The sequence below is a fragment of the Alligator mississippiensis genome, chromosome 7, assembly GCF_030867095.1.
Source record: "Alligator mississippiensis isolate rAllMis1 chromosome 7, rAllMis1, whole genome shotgun sequence".
NCBI lineage: Eukaryota > Metazoa > Chordata > Crocodylia > Alligatoridae > Alligator > Alligator mississippiensis.
In genome coordinates, this window is record NC_081830.1 from 320431 (window position 1) to 341292 (window position 20862).

General features: G+C 69.5%; 5 protein-coding genes across 9 annotated transcripts; 2 read left to right on the top strand and 3 right to left on the bottom strand.

Annotated features, from left to right (window-relative positions):
- Nucleotide 1: 1 nt before the first annotated feature.
- Nucleotides 2-2307, top strand: PRODH2 (proline dehydrogenase 2). Of its 2 annotated transcripts, none has more exons than XM_019485504.2 (10): nucleotides 2-357; nucleotides 437-633; nucleotides 718-856; nucleotides 943-1026; nucleotides 1102-1182; nucleotides 1301-1447; nucleotides 1515-1681; nucleotides 1762-1872; nucleotides 1962-2050; nucleotides 2138-2307. In XM_019485504.2, exons 1-10 carry the CDS (start codon nucleotides 175-177, stop codon nucleotides 2305-2307), a joined length of 1368 nt encoding a protein of 455 aa, XP_019341049.1. In that variant the 5' UTR covers nucleotides 2-174. The 2 variants fall into 2 exon arrangements, with proteins under 2 accessions (XP_019341049.1, XP_006260648.1); XM_006260586.4 differs by having other exon boundaries at nucleotides 736-856.
- LOC109282689 (V-set domain-containing T-cell activation inhibitor 1) lies at nucleotides 2267-3942 on the bottom strand. 2 transcript variants are annotated; one of them, XM_019485505.2, is made up of 5 exons: nucleotides 3799-3904; nucleotides 3571-3630; nucleotides 3149-3493; nucleotides 2813-2982; nucleotides 2267-2728 (listed from the first exon to the last, which is right to left on the bottom strand). In XM_019485505.2, the coding sequence occupies exons 1-5, from the start codon at nucleotides 3800-3802 to the stop codon at nucleotides 2267-2269; spliced, it is 1041 nt and encodes a 346-aa protein (XP_019341050.1). In that variant the 5' UTR covers nucleotides 3803-3904. The 2 variants fall into 2 exon arrangements, with proteins under 2 accessions (XP_019341050.1, XP_019341051.1); XM_019485506.2 differs by lacking the exon at nucleotides 2813-2982 and having other exon boundaries at nucleotides 2538-2728; nucleotides 3799-3942.
- A 1853-nt stretch (nucleotides 3943-5795) lies between these two features.
- CABP5 (calcium binding protein 5) lies at nucleotides 5796-6913 on the bottom strand. Its single transcript, XM_059730402.1, has 6 exons — nucleotides 6800-6913; nucleotides 6680-6710; nucleotides 6429-6572; nucleotides 6239-6348; nucleotides 6014-6161; nucleotides 5796-5927 (listed from the first exon to the last, which is right to left on the bottom strand). The coding sequence occupies exons 1-6, from the start codon at nucleotides 6860-6862 to the stop codon at nucleotides 5902-5904; spliced, it is 522 nt and encodes a 173-aa protein (XP_059586385.1). The 5' UTR covers nucleotides 6863-6913; the 3' UTR covers nucleotides 5796-5901.
- Nucleotides 6914-7046: 133 nt separating this feature from the next.
- LOC102567119 (ADP-ribosylhydrolase ARH1) lies at nucleotides 7047-9210 on the bottom strand. 2 transcript variants are annotated; one of them, XM_059730386.1, is made up of 8 exons: nucleotides 9126-9210; nucleotides 8811-9040; nucleotides 8636-8734; nucleotides 8416-8521; nucleotides 8272-8351; nucleotides 8008-8191; nucleotides 7725-7939; nucleotides 7047-7375 (listed from the first exon to the last, which is right to left on the bottom strand). In XM_059730386.1, the coding sequence occupies exons 1-8, from the start codon at nucleotides 9134-9136 to the stop codon at nucleotides 7200-7202; spliced, it is 1101 nt and encodes a 366-aa protein (XP_059586369.1). In that variant the 5' UTR covers nucleotides 9137-9210; the 3' UTR covers nucleotides 7047-7199. The 2 variants fall into 2 exon arrangements, with proteins under 2 accessions (XP_059586369.1, XP_059586368.1); XM_059730385.1 differs by having other exon boundaries at nucleotides 7725-8191; nucleotides 8272-8521.
- Nucleotides 9211-9510: 300 nt separating this feature from the next.
- On the top strand, nucleotides 9511-20762 carry LOC102566895 (uncharacterized). Of its 2 annotated transcripts, XM_059730375.1 has the most exons (12): nucleotides 9511-9592; nucleotides 9931-10260; nucleotides 10394-10687; nucleotides 10793-10891; nucleotides 11108-11482; nucleotides 12149-12460; nucleotides 12633-12989; nucleotides 13313-13624; nucleotides 13781-14137; nucleotides 14461-14772; nucleotides 14929-15285; nucleotides 15700-20762. In XM_059730375.1, exons 1-12 carry the CDS (start codon nucleotides 9532-9534, stop codon nucleotides 15837-15839), a joined length of 3306 nt encoding a protein of 1101 aa, XP_059586358.1. In that variant the 5' UTR covers nucleotides 9511-9531; the 3' UTR covers nucleotides 15840-20762. The 2 variants fall into 2 exon arrangements, with proteins under 2 accessions (XP_059586358.1, XP_059586357.1); XM_059730374.1 differs by having other exon boundaries at nucleotides 14929-15770.
- Nucleotides 20763-20862: the final 100 nt, after the last annotated feature.

Here is a 20862-nt window from a genome sequence, read left to right on the forward strand (position 1 = left end):
GATTGGCTGAGTGTGGCCCTGCCCCCCATATTAACCCCTCGCAGGCAGGGGTGGGCAGTGCCCAGTCAGGCATGGGGGTTAACGAGGTGGGTTAATGAGTAACTGCCCCGCGGGTGGGGGTAGCTGCCCCCAGGGGGGTGAACTTCGGCCGGCAGCAGGCGCGGACGGGGCAGGATGCTGGGGCTCGGCGGGCCACGGCTGCGGGGGGCAGCAGGGCTCCCCCAGGGGGACCCAGGCATCCTGGGGGGGTTCAGGGACGGGACGGCACTGAGGGCCAAGAGCGGGCAGGAGCTGGCCCGGGCCCTGCTGGTGCTGGGGCTGTGCGGGCTACCCGGCTTCGTCCGCAGCGCCCCCACGGTGAGATGTGGGACCCCCCGCGGGAGGGGGCCGAGGGGTGCCCTGCTGCCCCCTGACCCCCCGCCCCTGTGCCTGGCAGCTGCTGTGGGTGTCGCGGCGGGTGCTGGGGCGCCGGCTGTGGGGGGGGCTGCTCCGCGCCTCCTTCTACGGGCAGTTCGTGGCGGGCGCGACGCCGGCCGAGGTGGGGGTCACTGCGCGGCGCCTCCAGGCCCTGGGCCTGCGCCCCATGCTGGCTCTGCCCTTCGAGGAGGACGTGGGGGGGCCGCGGTCTGATGGGTAAGGGGGCTGCACGCTTCGGGGGGCTGTGGGGTGGGAACGAGGGGCACGGCGGGGGGCAGCGCCTGGACGCCTGGGTCCCAGCCCACGGCCTTCCCGCAGGGAGCACTGGTACGAGGGGAACGGCACGGCGGCGCGGGGCTGCGTGGAGCTCTCGACGCAGGGGGGGCCGCGGCCCATGATGCAGCTCAAGGTCACGGCCCTGATGAGCGCCCACCTCTGCGTGAGTACGGGGGGGGGGGCATGCCCCGGCCCCTGCACCCTGTGTGGGGGATGCCAGCCCCCCCGACGCCCCCTTCCTCCCATCAGAAGACGGTGTCGGGGCGCCTGGCAGAGCCGGGGGGCGCGTCTGAGCTCAGCCTGGACAGAGTCATGGCGGTGATGGCTGGCGAGGTGAGTACCCCCCATCCTGCCCCTCCTCGCAGCGACCCCAGCGCTGACCCCCCTGCCCCCCCGCCTGCCCCCCAGGACCCGCAGTTCCCCTGGCTCAGCCCGGAGCAGAACCGGCACCTCGGCGCCGCGCTCTCCCGGCTCGATGGCGTCGCGCAGGTACGGGGCGGGCAGCCTGGGGAGGGGGTGTCTAGCGTGGGGAAGCCAGGCATCCGGGACCCGTCGCTTGCCTGGGTCCTGGCCGGGCGCTGGGCTCCCACGGCGCCTGTGCCCGCAGCTGGCGTCGCAGCGCGGCGTGCGGGTGCTGGTGGACGCGGAGCAGACCTACATCAACCCGGCGCTGGGGCTGGTGACGCTGGCGCTCATGGCCCGCTGGAACCGCGACCGCGCCTGGGTCTGGAACACCTACCAGGCCTACCTCCAGGTACCCGCGCCCTCCCTGTGCCCCCAGCCTCCGCCCCCTGCCCCCTGACCTCCACCCCCTGCCCCAGGACTGCCGGGCGCGGCTGCAGCAGGACGCTGGCGTGGCCGAGCGCGGGGGCTTCTGCTTCGGGGTCAAGCTGGTGCGTGGCGCCTACCTGCAGCAGGAGCGGGGCCTGGCCCGGGCCCGGGGGTGCCCTGACCCCGCGCACCCCACCTGGGAAGCCACCAACGCCAGGTAGGGCCTGCCCCCACTCCTGGGTGCCCCAGAAGAGGCAGATGCCTGGGTCCCCCGTCCACGCCTGCCTCTCCCTGCAGCTACGACGCGTGCCTGGACCTGGCGCTGGAGAGGGCGGCGCAGGATGGGCAACGCTTCGAGCTCATCGTGGCCACTCACAACGAGGCCTCCGTGCGCCACGCCGTCCGCAGGTGCCCTTTGCAGCATGCCCTGGGCAGGGGGAGACCTTCCCAGCATGCCCTGGGGTTGGCATGACCCCCCCCCCATGTGTTGTTCACAGAATGGCGGAGCTGGGCATCCCCGAGGCGGACGGGGGCGTGTGCTTTGGGCAGCTGCTGGGCATGTGCGACCACGTCTCGCTGGCACTCGGTATGACCGCACGTGTGTGCACATGCGTGCGCCACAGGCCCGGGGTGTGTGCCCCCCCCATGTGCTGACCCATGTCCCCCATCGCAGGCCAGGCTGGCTACGCGGTGTACAAGTCGGTGCCCTACGGGCCCGTGGAGGGCGTGCTGCCCTACCTGGTGCGCCGGGCGCAGGAGAACCGCAGCGTCCTGGCCGGGGTGCGGGCCGAGCGCGCCCTCCTCACCCGGGAGCTCTGCCGCCGCCTGCTCCGGCGCGCATGACGCGGCGAGGAGGACCCGGAGCCCGGGCAGGTCCTGCACACACTCTCCGCCATTCCCTCCTCTCACCTTTGTCCCTGGGGGTGCTGGGACAGGAGCTGCCCTTGGCGTGACTCCGTTTGGCATGGGCATTTACCCCCAGCCCCGAGGGCTTCCGGACAACGTGGAGGGCTGGGGGCATGAGCAGCTCCCCCTGATCCCCTGCACAATAAATCCCAACATGACTCACCGCAGCCTGGCTTTGGGTCCAGTTTAATGGGGTGCACTGAGCTGGGGCGGGGGGCTCGCCTGCGGGATGGGAGAAACCTGGCATCCAAGGGCACCAGGGCTGCTGGGAGCGGTGGGCGGTGTCAGGGGAGCAGGTGCGTGGGTGGGGGGCAGCAGGGACCAAGGTGCCACCATGCATCCTCCTCCGATGCCAGCCCTGCGGAGGGGGATACAAGCGGGGTGAGGGGCTGCAGGGCTTGGGGGGGGGCCGCGTGCCAGGGTCCCGCGTGGGACAACTTACCCAGAGCACTCCCAGGACCACCACTGCCCCACCGCCCAGGCCGGCCACCCAGACCCAGGTCGAGTTAGCGTTAGCATCCAGCCATGGCCTAGTGCTAGGTGGGGCGGTCGTGTCCGTGAGGCCGGAGGGGTCCACCTGGAGAGTCCAGGGGGTGTCCAGCCTGGATGAGTCTGGGGGGAGCAGAGTGAGACATGGGCACGGTGCTGCGGGGCCAGATTGGGGCCTGGTCTGGACTGGGGCTCCCGCACCCCCCCTTTGCCAATGAGCCACTGGGGACCTGGCATCTGGGACTCGGGGCACCCCCAGAGGAAGCCCCCACCCCACCCCACAACCTACTGAGGACGTGGAGCTGGGTCTCGGCCACGTCGGTCCCGTGCGCGTGCTTCACCCGGCAGCAGTAGGTGCCACGGTCAGCCGGGCTGAGGGGGCCCAGGCGCAGGCTGGCGTCTCCCTTGTCCAGGTCCCCCACCAGGCTGGAGCGGGTGACGTAGGTGGGGTCCGTGAACCGTGTGTCCACCTTGCCCTGGTAGTGGATGTAGACTGAGCTTATGCCCCCAGCGCTGTCGAGGCGGGTCCAGTACAGGATCAGGTCCTTGGCAGGGGGGTGGAAGGTGCAGTTCAGTATTGCCGTGGCCCCCACCTTGGCCTCCACCACCATCGGTGCCTGCACGGCCAGCTCGTCTGCGGGGGGTGGCAGGTTAGTGCGAGTGCAGTTTGGGGGGGGTCTAGGATAGGGGGCCGGGAGAGGGGGACCGTACCTGATATGAGCCCCGCAAGCGCCCCAAGGAAGATGGGCAGCAGTCGCATGACGGAGAGGCCTGCAAGGGCAGCAAGAAGGAGGGGGTGAGAGGCAGGGTTGGGCCCCGGACCCTCCTCCCCTTTGGGGTAGGCACCTGCATCCCCAGGTGGGGAGCAGGGTAGGGGCAGCCCTGGATCCCCGGGTCCCATCGACACCCGTCCCCGGGTCTCCCCGGCACCCCACTCACCCATGGATGCTATGGGGGGGGCTGGTGGCCAGCAGGGGGGTCTCGCTAGCTGCCCAGGGCCCTCGAGGTGGGGCGGCCGCGCCCGTGCTGGGGAAGGGAAAGCGAAAGCGCCCCCTCGGAGCACGGTCCCCTCCTCCGGCCTGCCCCGGCCAGACGGAGGTCTCCTCTGGAATTTCCTGTAGGCCCGGCGCCAGCCCGCCTGCCCCTGGCCCCAGCAGGCCGCTGCCGGCTGCGGATGTCAAGGCCGGGTGAGGCGGGAAACGGGAGCGTGATGTGCTGGCATCCATCCCCGAGGCCTCGTCCGCCCCCTCCCCGCTGCAGGGTGCCACGCGCTCGTGTCAAGGGCAAGGCGCCCTGTCACGTCCGGCCCGGCTCAGCTCACCCGCAGCAGGCACGGGCCTGACACCCCCCCGCCTCGCCCCTAATCCGGCTGGCAACATGGCTGCAAGCTGAGCTGGCGTCAGCGGCTCAGGGCGAGGACGTGGTACGCTCCCCCGGCTCCTGCCTCCGTCATCCCCTCGCCCGCAGGCACGCTAAGCCGCCTGCCTACGGAGTGCTGGGCCGTGAGGCCTGCTGGGCCCCCCATGCCCGAGGGCTGGTGCGAGCGGCTGCCAGGGCCCGCGGTGCCTGAGTGTGCAGCACGCAGCGGGGTTGGCGTGTGCGAGGGGCAGCGGGGCCGGGGTGGATGGCGTGAGCAGCTGACACGGGTGGTGCGTGGGTGTGGGCAAGGCAGCCCAGGCGGTGTGAGCGACTGGCACGAGGGGGCCTGAGGGGGAACAGGATTTGGTGCCGGTGGAGGGCACCAGGGTTGCGTGCACCACCAGCGCACCTAAGCCTGGCGTGCCGCCCTGCTTGCCTAACGGCGCAAGGAGCTGGTACGGGGAGCAGGGGGCAGTTATGCCAAGCTGGGCGGGGGTCGCGGCCCCGGGGTGCCCACGCGGCGCGCGGGGCCGGTCCCGCGGGGGCTGGGGCGGAGCCGCGGCGGGGGTGGCGCTCATGGCGGCGCGGGGCGGGGGCCGTGGGCGCCTCGCGGGGCCGGACGCTTCGGCGGATGCGGCTCGGGCACGGGCAGGTTCACCCTTCCAACCCGTCTGCCCCGTGTGCGCGCCCTTTAAGGGGGCACGTCTCTGCGCCCGGCCGTGCGCGGCGGGAAGCCGCCTTGCCCCCCGCTCCCGCGCCCCGCCAGCCGGTGTGGGCCGGACTGCTCGGGGCAGCGTGCCCGCCGGGCCGCGGGAGGAGCGCTGCAGCAGCCGGGCGGCGGGCAGAGCGGGGGCTCCGCACCGCACCGCACCGCACCGCACCGCGGCACCCTCTGCCCCACGCAGCACCGGCAGCTCTGGCCCCGCTGCCACGACCCCCGCGTCTGTCCCCAGCGCCCCGCCCGGCTCCGGCTCCGGCTCGCGGCAGGGGCTGCCCCTCGTCCGCCCCCACGGCCGGTCAGTGCCACCGCAACCGCAACCGCAACCGCAACCGCGGCGCCCGCCGGCAGCCCGGGCCCGCGAGCTGGGGGCCGGCTGCCCCTGAGTGCTCTGGGCAGTGGGGGGGGGGCGCCCCACTTTTACCCACAGTCCTTTGCACCAGCCCCCCCGGGCCCGGGCCATCGGACCCTTCGCAGCCGTGGCTGGGGCGCGGGGCAGAGCCGCCCTTCCCGCCACCCCCGCTCGGCCCCGGCTGGCCCTGCTGCCCCACAGGGGGCAAGGCGGCGCTGCGGGGGGGTGGTGGCCCCGGGTACGGGCGCGACGCCCCCGCACCCCCGCACCAAGCGGGGCGGGCGAGAGGCGGGGGCGGGCAGCACCCAGGGGTGCGCTCCCACGCTGCCGGCAGAGCGCCCCGGTGCCCGCGCCGGGCTTAGCGTGCCAGGCGCCGCTCGTGGGGCTTAACGCGGCAGCCCCCCCGCGCCCGGCCGTGCCCATCTGCCGCCCCCCGGGCCGCGATTAGCGGCGCTAAGCCCGGCGCTCCCGGCTAAGCCGCGCGCCGCTCGGACTCGGGGTCAGCGCGGGAGACGTTTATTGTGCGGGGGGGTGCGGGGGGAGCGGGGTGCAGGGGGCGGGGGGCGGCGGGGGCGGCGGCTCTGGGGCTGCCCCGTCCCTGCAGCGGGCGGGCTCAGCTCGACATCATCTTGACGAACTCTGCAAGGGAAACGGCCGCGGTCAGCGCCGCCGCCGCCGCCCCCCCCGCCCCGCCGTGCGGGCACCGGCAGCCCCGCGCTCCTCACCCTCGAAGTCCACGGTGCCGTCGCCGTTCACGTCGGCCTCGGTGACGACGGCGCGGATGTCGCCGGGCGTGAGGCGCTCGCCCATGAGGCGCTGCATGGCCTGCGACAGCTCCGCCAGCGTGATGGCCCCGTCCCCGTTGGCGTCGAACTGCGGGCGCGGCGCGGGGGTGAGCGCCGCCGCCCCGGCACCCCGCCCCCGCCGCCCGCCCCCGGGCCCCCGCCGACCTCCTTGAAGGCGTCGCGCATCTCCCGCAGCCCGATCATCCCGGCCGTCTCCGCCAGCAGCTTGGGCGCCATCAGCTCCACGAAGTCCTCGAAGTCCACGCGGCCGCCCACTGCGCGGGGCACGGCGTGAGAGCGGCGCGCGGCCCCCGGCCCGCCCGGCCCGCCCGCCCGCCCGCCCGCCCGCACTCACGGCTCACGGCGATGTGCTGCGAGAGCTGGATGAGCTCCATCTCGGTGGGCATGTAGCCCATGGTGCGCATGAGCTGGCCCAGCTCTTTGGCCCCGATCAGCCCGTCCTTGTCCTTGTCGAACTCCGCAAAGGCCTCCCGCAGCTCTGCGCGGCACCGGGCGATCACGCCGCCGGCCCCGCACCCGCCCCCGCCCGCCCGGCCGCTCCCGCCGCGCAGCCCGGGGACCCGGCCCGGCCCGGCCCGGCCTTACCGTCGATCTCGTCGGCGCCCAGCTCCCGCTCCTGCAAAATCCGAGCGCGGCGGTCAGGGCAGGCAGGTGTGCGGGACCCCGCGCCGCCACCCCCGGGCCCACCCGCACCCGCCCCCGCACCCGGTGCTTCTCGGCGATGCCCTTGCGCAGGAAGACGCACGCGGGGCCCAGTGGCGGGTCCATCGCGGCAGCGCGGGGCAGCGGCGGGCGCCGGCCCTTATAACCCGCCCTAATCCACCCCCGCCCCCCCGCTCCCGGCCAACATCTGGCGACTGCGCCGGACGCCCGGCTCCTCTCGCCCCGCCCGATGCCTCGGGACAGGCGCCCCCACGCGCGGTCCCGCGTGCCCACACACCACGCACGGCGCTTGCTGGCAGAACCGCTTTATTGCACACTGGTGGGGCTGGCAGGACCCGCGTCTGGGCAGGGGCTGGGGGACAGGACTCGGGCTTCTGGGGGCATCGGGGGGCGGGGGGGGGGGGCAGCGGGTCAGGAGGGCACCCCGGTGTCCGGGGCAAGCTCAGGAGGGGCCCGCAGCGGGCGCGGAGCCCCAGGCCAGGGCGTGCAGGCGGTCGGCGGCCTCCACCATGCGGGCGCGGTACTCCAGGTGCGCGTGGTTGCCGGGGGGCACCCCGTCCAGGCCGTGGGTGACGCCCCACCAGCACCCCGCGATGACGGCCGTCGAGTCGCTGTCCCCTGCGGGAGAGGCGCGGGTCACAAGGTGGTACGGGGCGGGGTGTCACTACAGGGCCCTGCGCTGCGGCTGGGTTGGAGTGGGGTGGGTGCCGCCAGGAGCTCCCAGCGCTGCGGCTGGCTCTGGGGTGGGCTGCAGTAGTGGCTTTGCATCACAGAGACTTCCTGCAGTGCGGCTGGCTCTGGGGTGGGGCGGGCTAGGGCCATGCGTAGCAGAGACCCTCGGCTGTGGCTGGCGCTGGGGCTGGGTGCCCTGGGGCCCTGCGTAACACGACCCGCGAGGCTGCGGCTGGCTCTGGGGAGTGCGCTGGAGCCGTGCATGACGCGTGCGGGCGCCGCGAGCGCCACTCACCCCCGTGGAAGGCGGCGCGGGCGCAGAGCTGGTCCCAGCTGGCGCCGGCACCGAGCAGGGCGTCGTAGGCGATCATGGGGGCGTCGTGCCCGCTGCGCCCGGCCCAGCCGTCCAGGCTGAGAGCGGTGTAGGCCACATCGCGCTCCGCCGGGCCGTACGGCTCGGGGAACCGCGCCGGGCCGCTGCCCGTGGCCAGGCCCCGCTCCGCCAGGTACCTGCGGGGCGGCAGCGGGAGGGTGAGAGGGGCCCCGGCTGCCCCCCCGGTCCGCGCGCCCTCACTCACCGGGCCCAGCGCTCGGGGAAGTCCGCCCAGGCCTCCATGTTGGGGGCCACGTCGCCGCCCGCGTCCCGCACGTAGGCCTGCGCCAGGGGCAAGGTCTGCAGCAGGCGGGCGCCCCACTGCTCCGGGGGCACGCCCTGCACCGCCAGCGCCGTGAGCAGTGCCGCCGCCAGCGCGCCCAGGTACCCTGCCGCAGCACGGCGGGGTCAGGGCCGGGGGTGGCCAGGCGGCCCCCCCACCGGGCCCCGGCCCCGCCCGGCCCCGTACCCGTGGGGTGGTGGTGCGTCATGCGGCCGCTCTCCACGCTGACCCGGATCAGGTGCGGCAGGTCCGTGGGGCGCGGGTACCTGTCGGGGCAGGTGGCGGTCACAGCCCAGCCGGGCCCCGCCTGCCTCCCGCCCCTGCACCCACCTGAGGCCGATGGCCATGGCGCGCATGGCGGCCCCGCAGCCGGTGCCCGTCGGGTTGAAGGGGATGCGGTGCCCCCCCGGCTGCCCCGGGCGCAACTGGGACGTCCCTGCGAGGGACACATGCAGGACAGGGGTGAGGCGCAGTGCCCGGGGGGGGGGGGGGGGGGCGGCTGGGTTGCCCCGCCCCGCGCCGCCCCGCGCCGCCCCGCCCCGCCCCGTACCGAGGATGCTGGTGGGCCCCGGCTTGCGCCCCTCCATGTCACCCATCGCCTCCACGTAGCGCCGCGCCAGCTCCTGCAGCAGCGCGTCCCCCGACAGCCCTGCGCAGAGCAGGGGCGCGGGTGAGCGGGGCCCCGGGCGCTGCCCCGCCCTGCCCCGCGCCCGCGCCTGCCTCACCGGTGGCCAGGGCCTCGGCGGTGGCCAGGTGCAGCACCGTGTCGTCGCTGACGGGCCAGTCGGGGGGCGCCACACGCAGCGCCGCCAGCCCGCCCAGCGCCGCCAGCTCGGCCTGGATCTGCGGCCCCGAGGGGCAGTACTCCCAGAGCGAGCCGCGGTAGCCCAGCGCGTCGCCCGCGCCGCTCAGCACCATGCCCGCCCGGTACGCCTCCACGCGGGGCGGCCCGCGCCTGCACGGGCAGGGGCCGGGAATGAGGGGGCTCGCCCTGCCGGGTGCGCCCCCCCCCAGCACCGCGGGGTGTGCGTGGCACTTACGGCCCCTCCATGGCAGCTCTCGCTCGGGCTGCCCCGCACCTGTGTCTGTCCGTCCGCGCGCCGCAGCCCCTGCCCCTCTCCTCCCCCTGGCGCCATCCCCTGGCACCCGGCCCTTAAAGGGGCAGCGAGAGCGGGCCGGCCGGCGCCTGGGGAGGAGGATGGGCAGCCCGGGCTGCGCACGCCAGGAGGCGGGTGTAGCGGGGCCGCGGCGGCCGGCTCTGGGGCCGACAGGAGGGCCGGGGGCCTGGCCCGCCGCTCCCGCAGGAGGTGGCCGCGTCGAAGTGCAGCAATTCCCACTCTGCCCTTTGGATGTCGGGGAAAGCGAAAGCAAAACCTGTTTTTCCCCGCCTGGAAGAGCCTGGACACGGGAAGCGGGGTGCAGCAGAGCCACGCAGGCGGCGGGTCCATGGGGCTGGGGGCTCCCCTCCTCCTGCCCCTGCTCCACCCCCTCTTCCTGGGGGCAGCGGGTAAGTGTGGGGCACCCCGGGGCTCCCAGATGGGGCAGGGCACTGGGTGTGGCCGTGGGCCCGAGAGCCCGGGTGCTGTGCCAGCAGTTGGCAGGGGTGGCAGTGGGTGCCGTGGTCAGAGGGAGTCGTGGGCCCTGCTGTGGGCAGCCCCGCACTGTGCTCAGCCCCGGCGCTGGTGGAGGGTGGCAGATCCTGCGGGGCTGTGCTCGTGGCCTGTGCTTCTGGCCCCCTTCCTTCGCGTGTAGCACCGGGGCTGCCAGACTACCGTGGCCGGTGGGGCGTGGTGCTGGGAGCCGTGGGCCGTGCAGCCCCCATGGCGCGTGTGCTCTCCTCGGCAGGGGCCATGCTGACGCTGTACACGGCGCCGGAGACCCGGGCAGCGCTGGGCTCGGTGGCGCTCCTCAAGTGCCGCTTCAACGTGGGCAGGCCCATAGACCCAGCAGTGCTGCGGGTGCGCTGGCTCTCCGCCGCTGCGGGCCCCGTGGCACAGTATGACCGGGGCCAGGGGACCTTTGAGCCACGGCTGCGCCTGTCCGAGCAGGAGCTGCAGATCGGGAACGCCTCCCTGGAGGTGCAGGATGTGGCGGTGCAGGACAACGGGACCTACACCTGCGAGGTGGCGTACGGCACAGAGACGCAGCTGGGCAAGACGACCCTCTGGGTGCTCGGTAAGGACCCTTGGGACCCAGGCCTGGGCACTGCTCTATGGCCAGGGCGGCGGTGGGTGTGGGTGTGTGGTGCGGGACGGCTCCGGGAATTGGGGGCTGGTGGTGCTCCCCTCACGGGCTCCGGCCCCTGCAGCAGCCCCGAGGATCTCCCTGGACCAGCGCGTGGGTGGCGCAGAGACGTCCCTCCTGTGCCACGTGGGTGGCTTCTTCCCCGAGGACATGGAGGCCACGTTGCTGAGAGATGAGCAGGTCCTGAATGGCTCCACCCGCTCCAGCCCCCAGAGGAACCAGGACGGGACCTTCAACCTCACCCTGACCTACACCTTCACCCCAGTCCGGAGCGACGCTGGCGCCGTCTTCACCTGCCGCGTCCGACACCCGGTGCTGGGGCAGCCCCTGGTCGAGGAGTTCGCCCTGGATGTCCCAGGTGAGTGCCCAAAACAGCCTGGCAGCGAGGCCAGACAGTGCTACAGGGTGAGTGCTGGAGCAAGGCTGTGTGCCAACTTTCCCTCCCACCCCGTCCCTGCTGCAGGCTCGGACCGCACCGGAGCTGCGATTGGGGCCGTTGTGGCCATCGTGCTCGCACTAGGAGCTGCGGGCGCGGCCAGTTACTGCTGGCGGCAGAGGAGAGGTACGGGCACGGCGCCGGGGGGAGCAGAGGGGAGGGGGGACGGCGACAGGGTCTCGGGCAGGGGCACGCTGCGGGGCACAGACGGGCCCCTGGAGCAGGGCAGGCTTTACCCTCCTGCTCCCGGGGACCCACACCCCGCAGCCCCAGCGCAGGCCGGACGTGTCTCCAGGACCGTCCCAAGGTGACCCTGTGTCCTGTGTGTTGCTCCCACCCCAGGCAGGAAAGCCGCTTGCTCCGTGTCCAAGGTGGAGGGGCCGGAGCGGTGCCGGCTGGGCCAGGAGGTGACTCTGCGCTGCTCCGTGGAGGGGAAGATCCGTGCAGACACGGCGGTGACGTGGGAGCGGACGCAGGGCGAGGACAGGGCGCTGATCCAGAAGGACGGGCCCAGGGCGGCCCCTGAGCACCAGCTGCTCTTCCCGTCCCCGCCCCCGGGCTGGACGTCCACCCAGGAGAGGTCCGAGACCGGCCTCACGGCCCTCCTGACCTTCACCCCCACGGTGCAGGATCACGGGGCGCGCGTGCGGTGTCTCCTCCAGCCCGAGGCCCGAGACAGCGGCGAGGAGCCCGAGTGCTGGGAGATCCGGGTGTGGGGTGAGTCCCGGCAGGGCCCGGCAGGGAGAGTCAGGGGCAGCGGCTGAGCGAGGAGCGCGTTTCATGTAAGACGGGGACACGCTGGAGAGCGTGACGGGAAATCAGGGCCAGGATGGCCCGAGGGTGGGGGTGTTTGGCCAGAGGAGCCCCCCGGAGGTGGTGGGCTGGGCTTGGGCGGGGTCTGAGCAGCACTTTCCCGTCCCCTGGCCCCGCACTGGGACGCTGCTGCCTGCTGGGACTGGCCGTGCCAGGACTGGCCTGGCAGGGATCCCCCTGGGACCGCACACGGGGACTCCCTCCGCTGCCCAGCCCCGCTCAGACTCGCGTCCCGGCCTCCTGGCCACGTGTCCTTCCACGGCACGTGATGAACACCGCTGGGGTCATGAAAGCCATGAGTACGTGGTGTTAACTGACTGGGTCTGTGGCTGTAGCCGCGTTGGTCTCAGGACAGAGGCAGGCCAGGTTCTTACAGCAGATGCGATATCTTTTATTAGAGCAGCTGAATAGTTGGAAAGAAGTTGTTAGCAAGCTTGTGGGTTCAATCACCCTTCTTGAGGCATGCAGAGTCTGTGCGAGCCCGACACCGCTCTCCTGAGCCTCGTGTTGAGTGAGTCTGTAGAGGTGCACACCTGTCTGCTTTCACCCTGACACGCAAACTGCCCCCAGCCCCGCCGGAGCTGTCCAGGATCCAGGTGTTGGCACGCTGGGACCCCCCGGACCAGGTGCCGTTCGCTGTCCACCTGCACGGCTTCTACCCCAACGGGATCCACCGTGTCGAGTGGAGCATGGACGGGAAAGCCTGGGAGCGGTCGGAGCCGAGCTACTACGCAGAGAACGAAGATGGCACGTTCAGCGCCAGGAGCGTGTGGAGGGTGGCCAGCCGGTGCCTGGCCCGCCCCGAGCAGCGCGTGCGAGTGCGCGTGCAGCACGGCCCTGCGGACCCCCCCATTGCGGGAGAGCTCAGCATCGGGGACACCGGTGAGGAGGGGGGATGCATGGGGTCACGGCCGCACGTTGTGGGGGGGCTTTGACTCTCTCTTGCCTACCTGAGGGGAGGTCATGACCCCTCTTGATGGGAGGCAGAGCAGCCCCCACCCAGGCTCGGCTCCCCGACGGGGCCTGTCCCCCCTTGTGGTGTTTCCTTCCCCAGGTGTCCTGCGGCCCCCGGAGGTGTCGGTGATCTCCTGGCCCCAGTCAGTGATGGCGGGGAGGGAAGTGACCCTGAGCTGCCGCGTGGCAGGGCATTTCCCCGCGGAGCTGGGGGTGACCTGGCTGCGCAAGGGCAGAGGAGCGGCTCGTGCTGCGCCCCTGCAGGACTCGGCCGAGCACCGGCTCCTCCCTGGCCGGCCCGCTCCAGCCGCGGACGGGAAGAGCTTCGTGCAGGAGGCCGGACTCGTCTTCACCCCCTCGGTGCGCAGGGACCACGGGGCCGAGTACACCTGCCGCGTGGAGCATGTGGCCCTGGCGCAGCCTGTAGCAAAGCACAGCGCGGAGCTGCAGGTGCGAGGTGAGTGCAGCGCTCATTCTGCGTGTGGCTTGGGCGGGGGTGTCATGCCATGGGGTCAGGGGGCGACAGCCTGGTACTGAGGTGCCCCCCTCCACCGCACTGCCCTGCCAGCAACGGGCTGAGCCAGGCCTGGGCTGTCCCAGCGCCTCCAACCACCGAGACGCCCCAGCCGGGGATGGGTGCTGGCCACGAGCAGCCTCCCCGGCTTCACCCCGCACGCTGCAGCCCCAGGCAGGGGGGCTGGATGCGAGGAGCCCCCTGCCTGGTCTGCACCCGAGGGGACGGGGGTCCCCATGCACCGCTCCTAGCTCCTCTGTCCCCAGCCCTGCCGGACGTGTCCAGGATCCAGGTGCTGCCGCGCTGGGACTCCCCGGACCAGGTGCCGTTTGCCGTCCGCCTGCACGGCTTCTACCCCCGCGGGATCCACCGCATCGCGTGGAGCTGGGACGGGGAAGCCTGGCAGCGATCAGAGCCGAGCGACTACAAGGAGAACGAAGAAGGCACGTTCAGCGCCAGGAGCGTGTGGAGGGTGCCCAGCCGGCGCCTGGCCCGCCCCGAGCAGCGCGTGCAAGTGTGCGTGCAGCACGGCCCCGCCGACCCCCCGGTCACGGGAGAGCTCAGCATCGGGGACGCCGGTGAGGAGGGGGGCGTTTCATGGGGTCACGGCCCCACTGCGGGGGCGAGGGGGTGCGGGTGTTGTCTCTCCGCTGCCGGAGCGGGGGAGCAGCCCCCATGAGGCCTTGGCTCCCCCAGACGGGGCCTGTCCCACCTCATGGTGTCTCCTTCCCCAGGTGTCCTGCGGCCCCCGGAGGTGTCGGTGATCTCCTGGCCCCAGTCAGTGATGGCGGGGAGGGAAGTGGCCCTGAGCTGCCGCATGGCAGGGCATTTCCCCGCGGAGCTGGGGGTGACCTGGCTGCGCAAGGGCAGAGGAGCGGCTCGTGCTGCGCCCCTGCAAGACTCGGCCGAGCACCGGCTCCTCCCTGGCTGGCCCGCTCCAGCCGTGGACGGGAAGAGCTTCGTGCAGGAGGCCGGACTCGTCTTCACCCCCTCGGTGCGCAGGGACCACGGGGCCGAGTACATCTGTCGCGTGGAGCACGTGGCCCTGGCGCAGCCTGTAGCAAAGCACAGCGCGGAGCTGCAGGTGCGAGGTGAGTGCAGCGCTCGTTCTGCGTGTGGCTTGGGCGGGGGTGTCATGCCATGGGGTCAGGGGGCGACAGCCTGGTACTGAGGTGCCCCCCTCCACCGCACTGCCCTGCCAGCAACGGGCTGAGCCAGGCCCGGGCTGTCGCAGCGCCTCCAAGCACCGAGACGCCCCGGCCGGGGATGGGTGCTGGCCACGAGCAGCCTCCCCGGCTTCACCCCGCACGCTGCAGCCCCAGGCAGGGGGGCTGGGCGCGAGGAGCCCCCTGCCTGGTCTGCACCCGAGGGGACGGGGGTCCCCGTGCACCGCTCCTAGCTCCTCTGTCCCCAGCCCTGCCGGACGTGTCCGGGATCCAGGTGTTGCCGCGCTGGGACCCCCCGGACCAGGTGCCGTTTGCCGTCCGCCTGCACGGCTTCTACCCCCGCGGGATCCACCGCATCGCGTGGAGCTGGGACGGGGAAGCCTGGCAGCGATCAGAGCTGAGCGACTACGTGGAGAACGAAGACGGCACGTTCAGCGCCAGGAGCGTGTGGAGGGTGCCCAGCTGGCGCCTGGCCCGCCCCGAGCAGCGCGTGCAAGTGCGCGTGCAGCATGGCCCCGCCGACCCCCCGGTCACAGGAGAGCTCAGCATCGGGGACGCCGGTGAGGAGGGGGGCGTTTCATGGGGTCACGGCCCCACTGCGGGGGCGAGGGGGTGCGGGTGTTGTCTCTCCGCTGCCGGAGCGGGGGAGCAGCCCCCATGAGGCCTTGGCTCCCCCAGACGGGGCCTGTCCCACCTCATGGTGTCTCCTTCCCCAGGTCTCCTGCGGCCCCCGGAGGTGTCGGCGATCTCCAGGCCCCAGTCAGTGATGGCGGGGAGGGCCGTGACCCTGAGCTGCCACATCACAGGCCGTTTCCCTGAGTTACTGGGGGTGACCTGGCTGCGCAGGGACAGAGGAGCGGCTCGTGCTGCGCCCCTGCGAGACTCGGCCGAGCACCAGCTCCTCCCTGGCCAGCCCGCTCCAGCCACGGACGGGAAGAGCTTCGTGCAGGAGGCCGGACTCGTCTTCACCCCCTCGGTGCACAGGGACCACGGGGCCGAGTACACCTGCCGCGTGGAGCACGTGGCCCTGCGGACCCCCGTCGAACAACGCAGCGGGGAGCTGCAGGTGACAGGTCAGTCAGCGCCTTTACACCGGGATGTCACGGGGACCCGGTCCTTTCCCCCCGTCGGGGCCGTCTGGCCTGGGCACCACGTTCTGGGTGGTGGCAGTTTTGCCGAGTGCGAGATCTGCCGGTGGAGCAAGCAGGTCGCAGCGGGACACCGGGGCCCGCTCCCCCCAGGAAGGCTGAGCACGGCGCAGGCCAGGGCGTGGGGTGACACTGCAGCTCCTGGCTGCCCGCTGGCCCCCGCCCCGGGCCCGGAGCGACCCTCCGTCTCAGCCGGGCGAGCACACGGCCTGGGTCCCGCCCGGTGACCGCCTGGCTCGGCGGTTCGCTCCCGCTGGCGGGTGCGGGGGGGCAGGGGTCCTGCGCGGGGTCCGGGTCCCAGGGCAGTGAGCGCTGACCAGCCCCACGGACACCGCACAGGGGGAGCAGCACAGGACCAGCGTGGTGGGGACGACGGGGACGTGTCAGTACCGACTAGCAGTGCCGGGCCCATGGGCACCAATGAGCAAGACGGCGAAGCCAGCACCACGGGTGACGCTGTCTCCTGGACAGGGGTATAACCCAGACCCCTGGCCCGGGGAAGCACGGAGGGCGAGTGCGGCGAGGCCGGGGGGACACGGTGCAGCAGGGACACCGACGCGAGGCAGCGCAGCGCAGAAGTGAGCAGTGACGCGGGAGCTGGAGGAGCTGGCGGCACGGCGACCCGGGGCCCCGGCCAGGCCGGTGCACGCAACGGGAGCTGCGAGCAAGGCGGATTGAATTAAATCCAGGCCTTTTATATCACTGATTTACATCCAGTTTCCCACTTATCCTTCTTCACATATTTCTTAAACAACAGCACAAACCCAATCAGGAAGCATGTTAATTTACCACTCAATACAGCATTTTACAGCATCTGTCCTTAAGCTCTTTTTTTGGGGTTTTCCAATGTTATTAACTGGAACAGACAGGTCGTCACATCACTAAAGGCACGCCGTCCTTAAAGCCTCTGCAGCTAGATCTCATCTTCCCCGGTCCCGCTGTCATTTTTCTTCATAGCCTGAAACCGAAACACGAGTTCTCGTGCTTTCCGCCTCCCCGGCGATTTCTTAGCTGTGAGCGAGTGATGCCGAACGATGAAAACATTCTCCCTGCGCCGGGCGAGGACGCTGCTGCTGTGAAAAGCTGGCGCCCCCCCGAAGGAGCTCTGCTTCCAGGTGCCTGGCGAGTCATTGCCACGATGCCGGGAAGCGAGGCTGTTCGAAAGATCAGCAGTAACGGGCGCTGTTTAAATGGGTCCCCTCCGGCCCTGGCGTTTCTTGGGACTGGCAGAGCTGGGGCGTGGTTTCGGGATGCCCACGCCATGGCGGCAGCAGCGGCATCTGCAGAAGTTGGGCATCTCCCTTTATGTCTGGGGTTGAGAGAGGAGATGGAGTTAGCGCTCGACCCATTCCCTCCTTCACTGCCTGCAGGCTACCTTGCTGGTTGGGCATTGCTTTCTGCGCTGTGTCTTGAAGGCCTTCCACGTCTGGACGGCGTCGGCAATGCAGCAGCCATCTCTGACGTCTGGTCAAGGCTATGGGGACAGGTTTCAGTGTGCGGAGCGTATCCTCTGCACCGCTCTCCAAGCCAGTGTTAGATACTTTGGATGAGATGCTGCCATCTATTGTATCACGGTTTTCTTCACAAATTTTGCTGACAACCGGCCGGTTCTTAATAAATTGCTCAAAACCGTCAACCGCAGCATGCCAGCCAACAGCGTGCGGGAGACTCAGTTTGCATGCTCCTGCTCTCTTCAGTGCAGCCAAAGCCAAAGGGTTGCTACGGAAGCATTTTGCGACTTCAAGAGCATTTTCTTTTATTGCTGGAGAAGTGGGTCAGTCTCTGGTGCGCGATGCTTTCAGTGGGCGCGGCAGTTCGTTGCGGCTCTCACTGCCCCTTCTTTGAAATATTCTGCGGTGCGGGCATTTCCCGCTGCAGCTCTGGTTTCTGAACGATAGGCAACCCCACCTTGTGTCCTCACACAGGCACGTATTACTGCATGGGTGTGTACCTCGCTCCACCCAGCAAGGCTTAAACTGGCAAACTTCCCCTCGGGATGTCTTGCACCGCCGGATCTAGCCACCGTCCCCCCACGTCTGCGCTGCCAGGTGGCGTGCCGCCTGGGCGTAAGCACTCACCCATCTCAGTGAGGTGCGTATTGTGAGCAATGCGAAAAGGAGAAATTGTGGCATCAGTGAACGGAGCAAGCTTTTCCTCTGTGGGGTCTGGTTGGTATTTGCTGGGCCTTACTACAGACCCGTCCACCCGTCCATGCCTTGCTTTCAGAAGCGCGTTTAGCTGCAGCGCTGCTGCTAAACGTGTCGACGGGCGAGTCTGACGTTGCAGACGGACGGTCGAAGGGTCTTTTGCTAGAAGTGAGATCCGGAAACACAAATGATCTTTGGATAGTCATTCTTCTCCGTTCTCCTCTCTCTACTACTCAGTTAACCATTTACAGGTGTTAAGCAAGGACGCGCATCTGCTCCCAAATGGCCACGCAAGCGGAGGCTGCCCGCGCTTGGAGTGCGCTTGACTTTGGAGCCAGCCCCAGGGGGCTCGCGGGCACTGCCCAGGAAGCACTTTCCATTCGGACGCTTCATCCTTGCAGCTAGGCCCTGCGTGTCCGTCTTGCACCTCTTCTACTTGACGCGTCTTCCCTTTTGCCGCAGGGAAGGAATTTTTTCATAGTGTTCCCAGATGGGTCTGTCTTACACCCAGAAGCCGGGACGGTTTTGTGTGGCTGAAGTGTGCAGGGTGAAAAGCCGAAGTGAATGTATGATTGCACAGCCCAGGGAACTCGGGTATTTCCCCCGCTCGCCAGTGGAAGGGGGTGTTGGCCGGCAGCCGGCTGCGGGGGCTGCAGACCGCTCCGTCTCCCTCCGTCCCTGCACGGCCAGGCCAGGCTCCACTGCAGACCCCCCATTTACACTGACTTGTCACACGGAAAAGGAGCCAGATACGAACAGATGTGCAGTGTATATATATATAATATCTAACCCAGTAACATAAACAATATCCTCTGGGTAAAGGCCACAAAACCTTGCACCCGTGCTCCAGATACAGGTAAGTCTCAGGTAAGTATCTGCTCTGACCCAGATCCACCCCAAAATAACCATAGATAGCCAACAGATGAGCTCCAGAGAAGCAGGGGGAGCGATAAATAAAAGCGCCCCACGTAAATACAGGTACGCAGCAGGTGAATCGTAGCACCCCACGCGGTCCCAGCAGAGCCCTGGCTCTCCACGCATCCACGCACTTCCAAGAGGAGCGCTCGCAGCGCACGGCACCACGCCGCTCCGCTTCGGGCGCAAGCCCCCAGAGATAAACTCCGTCCCCAGGGGAGACCCCAGTGCCCCTGGGCCTGTCCCCACGCCCCCCAAGGAAGCGGGTAACATCAGGGGACCTCCCCTTTCAGCAGCCCTTCACTACCCAGGGGCCTCCCCTCCCCGGCGGGAATCCTCTTTCCTGCAACGCGGGGCTGCCAGGCCTGGGGGCGGCCCCCATGCTCTCGGCGGGCTGCTCTCTCGCCCACGGCAGGCTTCGGGGGGTCGCTGTGCCCTGGGACAGGGCTCTGCTCTGCAGGGCTCCTGGGGCCTCTGGCTCGGCCCTGTCGGCTGGCTCAGCAGCCCGAGTGCCGTCTGGCTCCCCGGACTCAGCCTTTTGCTGTGGGTCGGACACCCAGGCCATCTCGTGCAGCGCCAGGCTCGGTCTGCTCCTGGACCTCCATGCAGCGCCTCCCGCACCGAGCTCCCGGCCTCGTGCCAGGGGCTGGGGACCTGAGCCGCCCCAGCCCTCCAAAGGCCCTGCTCCCTGCACCGGCCTGCACGCCACATCTCTGGCCGCACACCAGAGGTTGCAGCCCCAAGCCGCCTATGCAGCTCCCAGGGTCCGGACGCCACACGCCGTGCTGCGTGCCGAGGGCCTGGCCGCTGGAGCCATCCCCGCTCCTTGCCGAGGGACGTCTTCAGGGCGCTTCCAGGCTACTGCCTCGCCCTGCCTGGCAGCTCTCCTCCACTGCAGGAAGGCCCGCTCTTCCCTCTTCTCCCCCCGGATGCGTCCCCTTGTGCTGGGCGTGCGCGCCACGGCTCCGCCACAAAGTCCTCCGGACCTGAGCGTTGCAGCCTCTGACCAGGTCTGGGGCAGCCCTGTTCTCCCCAGCACCGCCCCGGGTGACAAGGAACAATGGTCATAAGCTGATGGACAACAGGTTTAGGATGGAGATCAGAGGCAATATTTTACAGCTAGGGTGGCCAAAATCTGGAACCAGCTTCCCAGGGAAGTGGTCCTCACTGCTGCCTTGGGCAAAGTCCAGAGGAGGTCGGACGATCACCTGTCTGGGGTGTGGTGAACCCAGCATTCATTCCTGTCTGTGGCAGGGGTCAGGCGAGATGATCTGTTCGGGTCCCTCCTGCCCCGAGCTACTATGAAATGAAACACCGTGCGGTGCTGGACAGAGGTGCGCCCGCCTGCCAGAGCTGCTCCCCGCGGGCTCGTTGTGCCCCGACGCCTGGCCTGCCGCACGGGACGTGCTCCCCCCGGTCCCAGGCATGGGTACAACTGGGCTCAGGACACCCGGCTGCCACCTCGTCCCTTAGCTGCGAGGCTCTGGGTGCGGGCCTTCAGGAAGGCAAGGCCCATCACCCCCCTCGGGGTGGGGCTGGCGAGACCCCAGGGGCTGGTGGGAGCTGGTCCTGCCCGGTGCTTGGGGTGGAGGTCCAGGCAGGCGAGCCCCGTGGACCCCAAGACCCGTCCCCTCCCTGGCGTCTGCCTGCCGGGCGCGGGGATGTGGCTGAGGGAAGGGAGGCGCAGGAGCGTTGGGGCAGGGGCAGCCACGACAGCCCTGCCACCTGCTCCAGGGCAGGTAGGAGCAGTGTGGTGAGCACGTGTGTTATTGCCCTGAAATAGAATAGTTTTCTGATAGCATACTGTTAGGTTAACAATAATTTGGATTATTAAGAAGTATTAGCTTTGCAGCTGAATACAAGGCATGACCTGTGGCCTAGCAATGCCGCTGACCACAAGGCAGAATGATAGCTAGGCCTTTGCTTGTGTTAAGTAATCATTTTAACTGTATTAAGCATTTTCTGAGTAAAATGCAGCAAGTGGATCGGTGTCTGTGTGCTGGAAAATCAGCTACAACAAGGAACAAGATGAGACAAAGAAGCCATTGTTCTAAGTACAGTGATCGTGTCCTTAAGAAGTATCTACCACTGCAAGGTCTTGCTGTATCATAATGTTACTCTTACTTAACTTTTAGCTTTTAAAAAGTGCTAGTTCAGCTTAATAGAAATATGCTGTTGTAAAGATCTGTGAAGCACCACCCAAGCATTGCTTTTGTTAACCCTGTAGTCTTGTCTTGTTGTAAGAAGTATAAAAGATCGCCCCACCCTTTAGGGGGGCCATTTTGCCTTTTGCTGGCTTTATGGTCTTTGCTCGAGCAAATAAATGGCTGTCTTTCTTTACCCGCATTGTCTAGTTCCTATGCAGCTAGATAACGAACCCCAGGGAGTTTTCTCCCACCACAGCAGGGCCACGGCTCCAGCTTCTGCCTCAGGCCCCGGG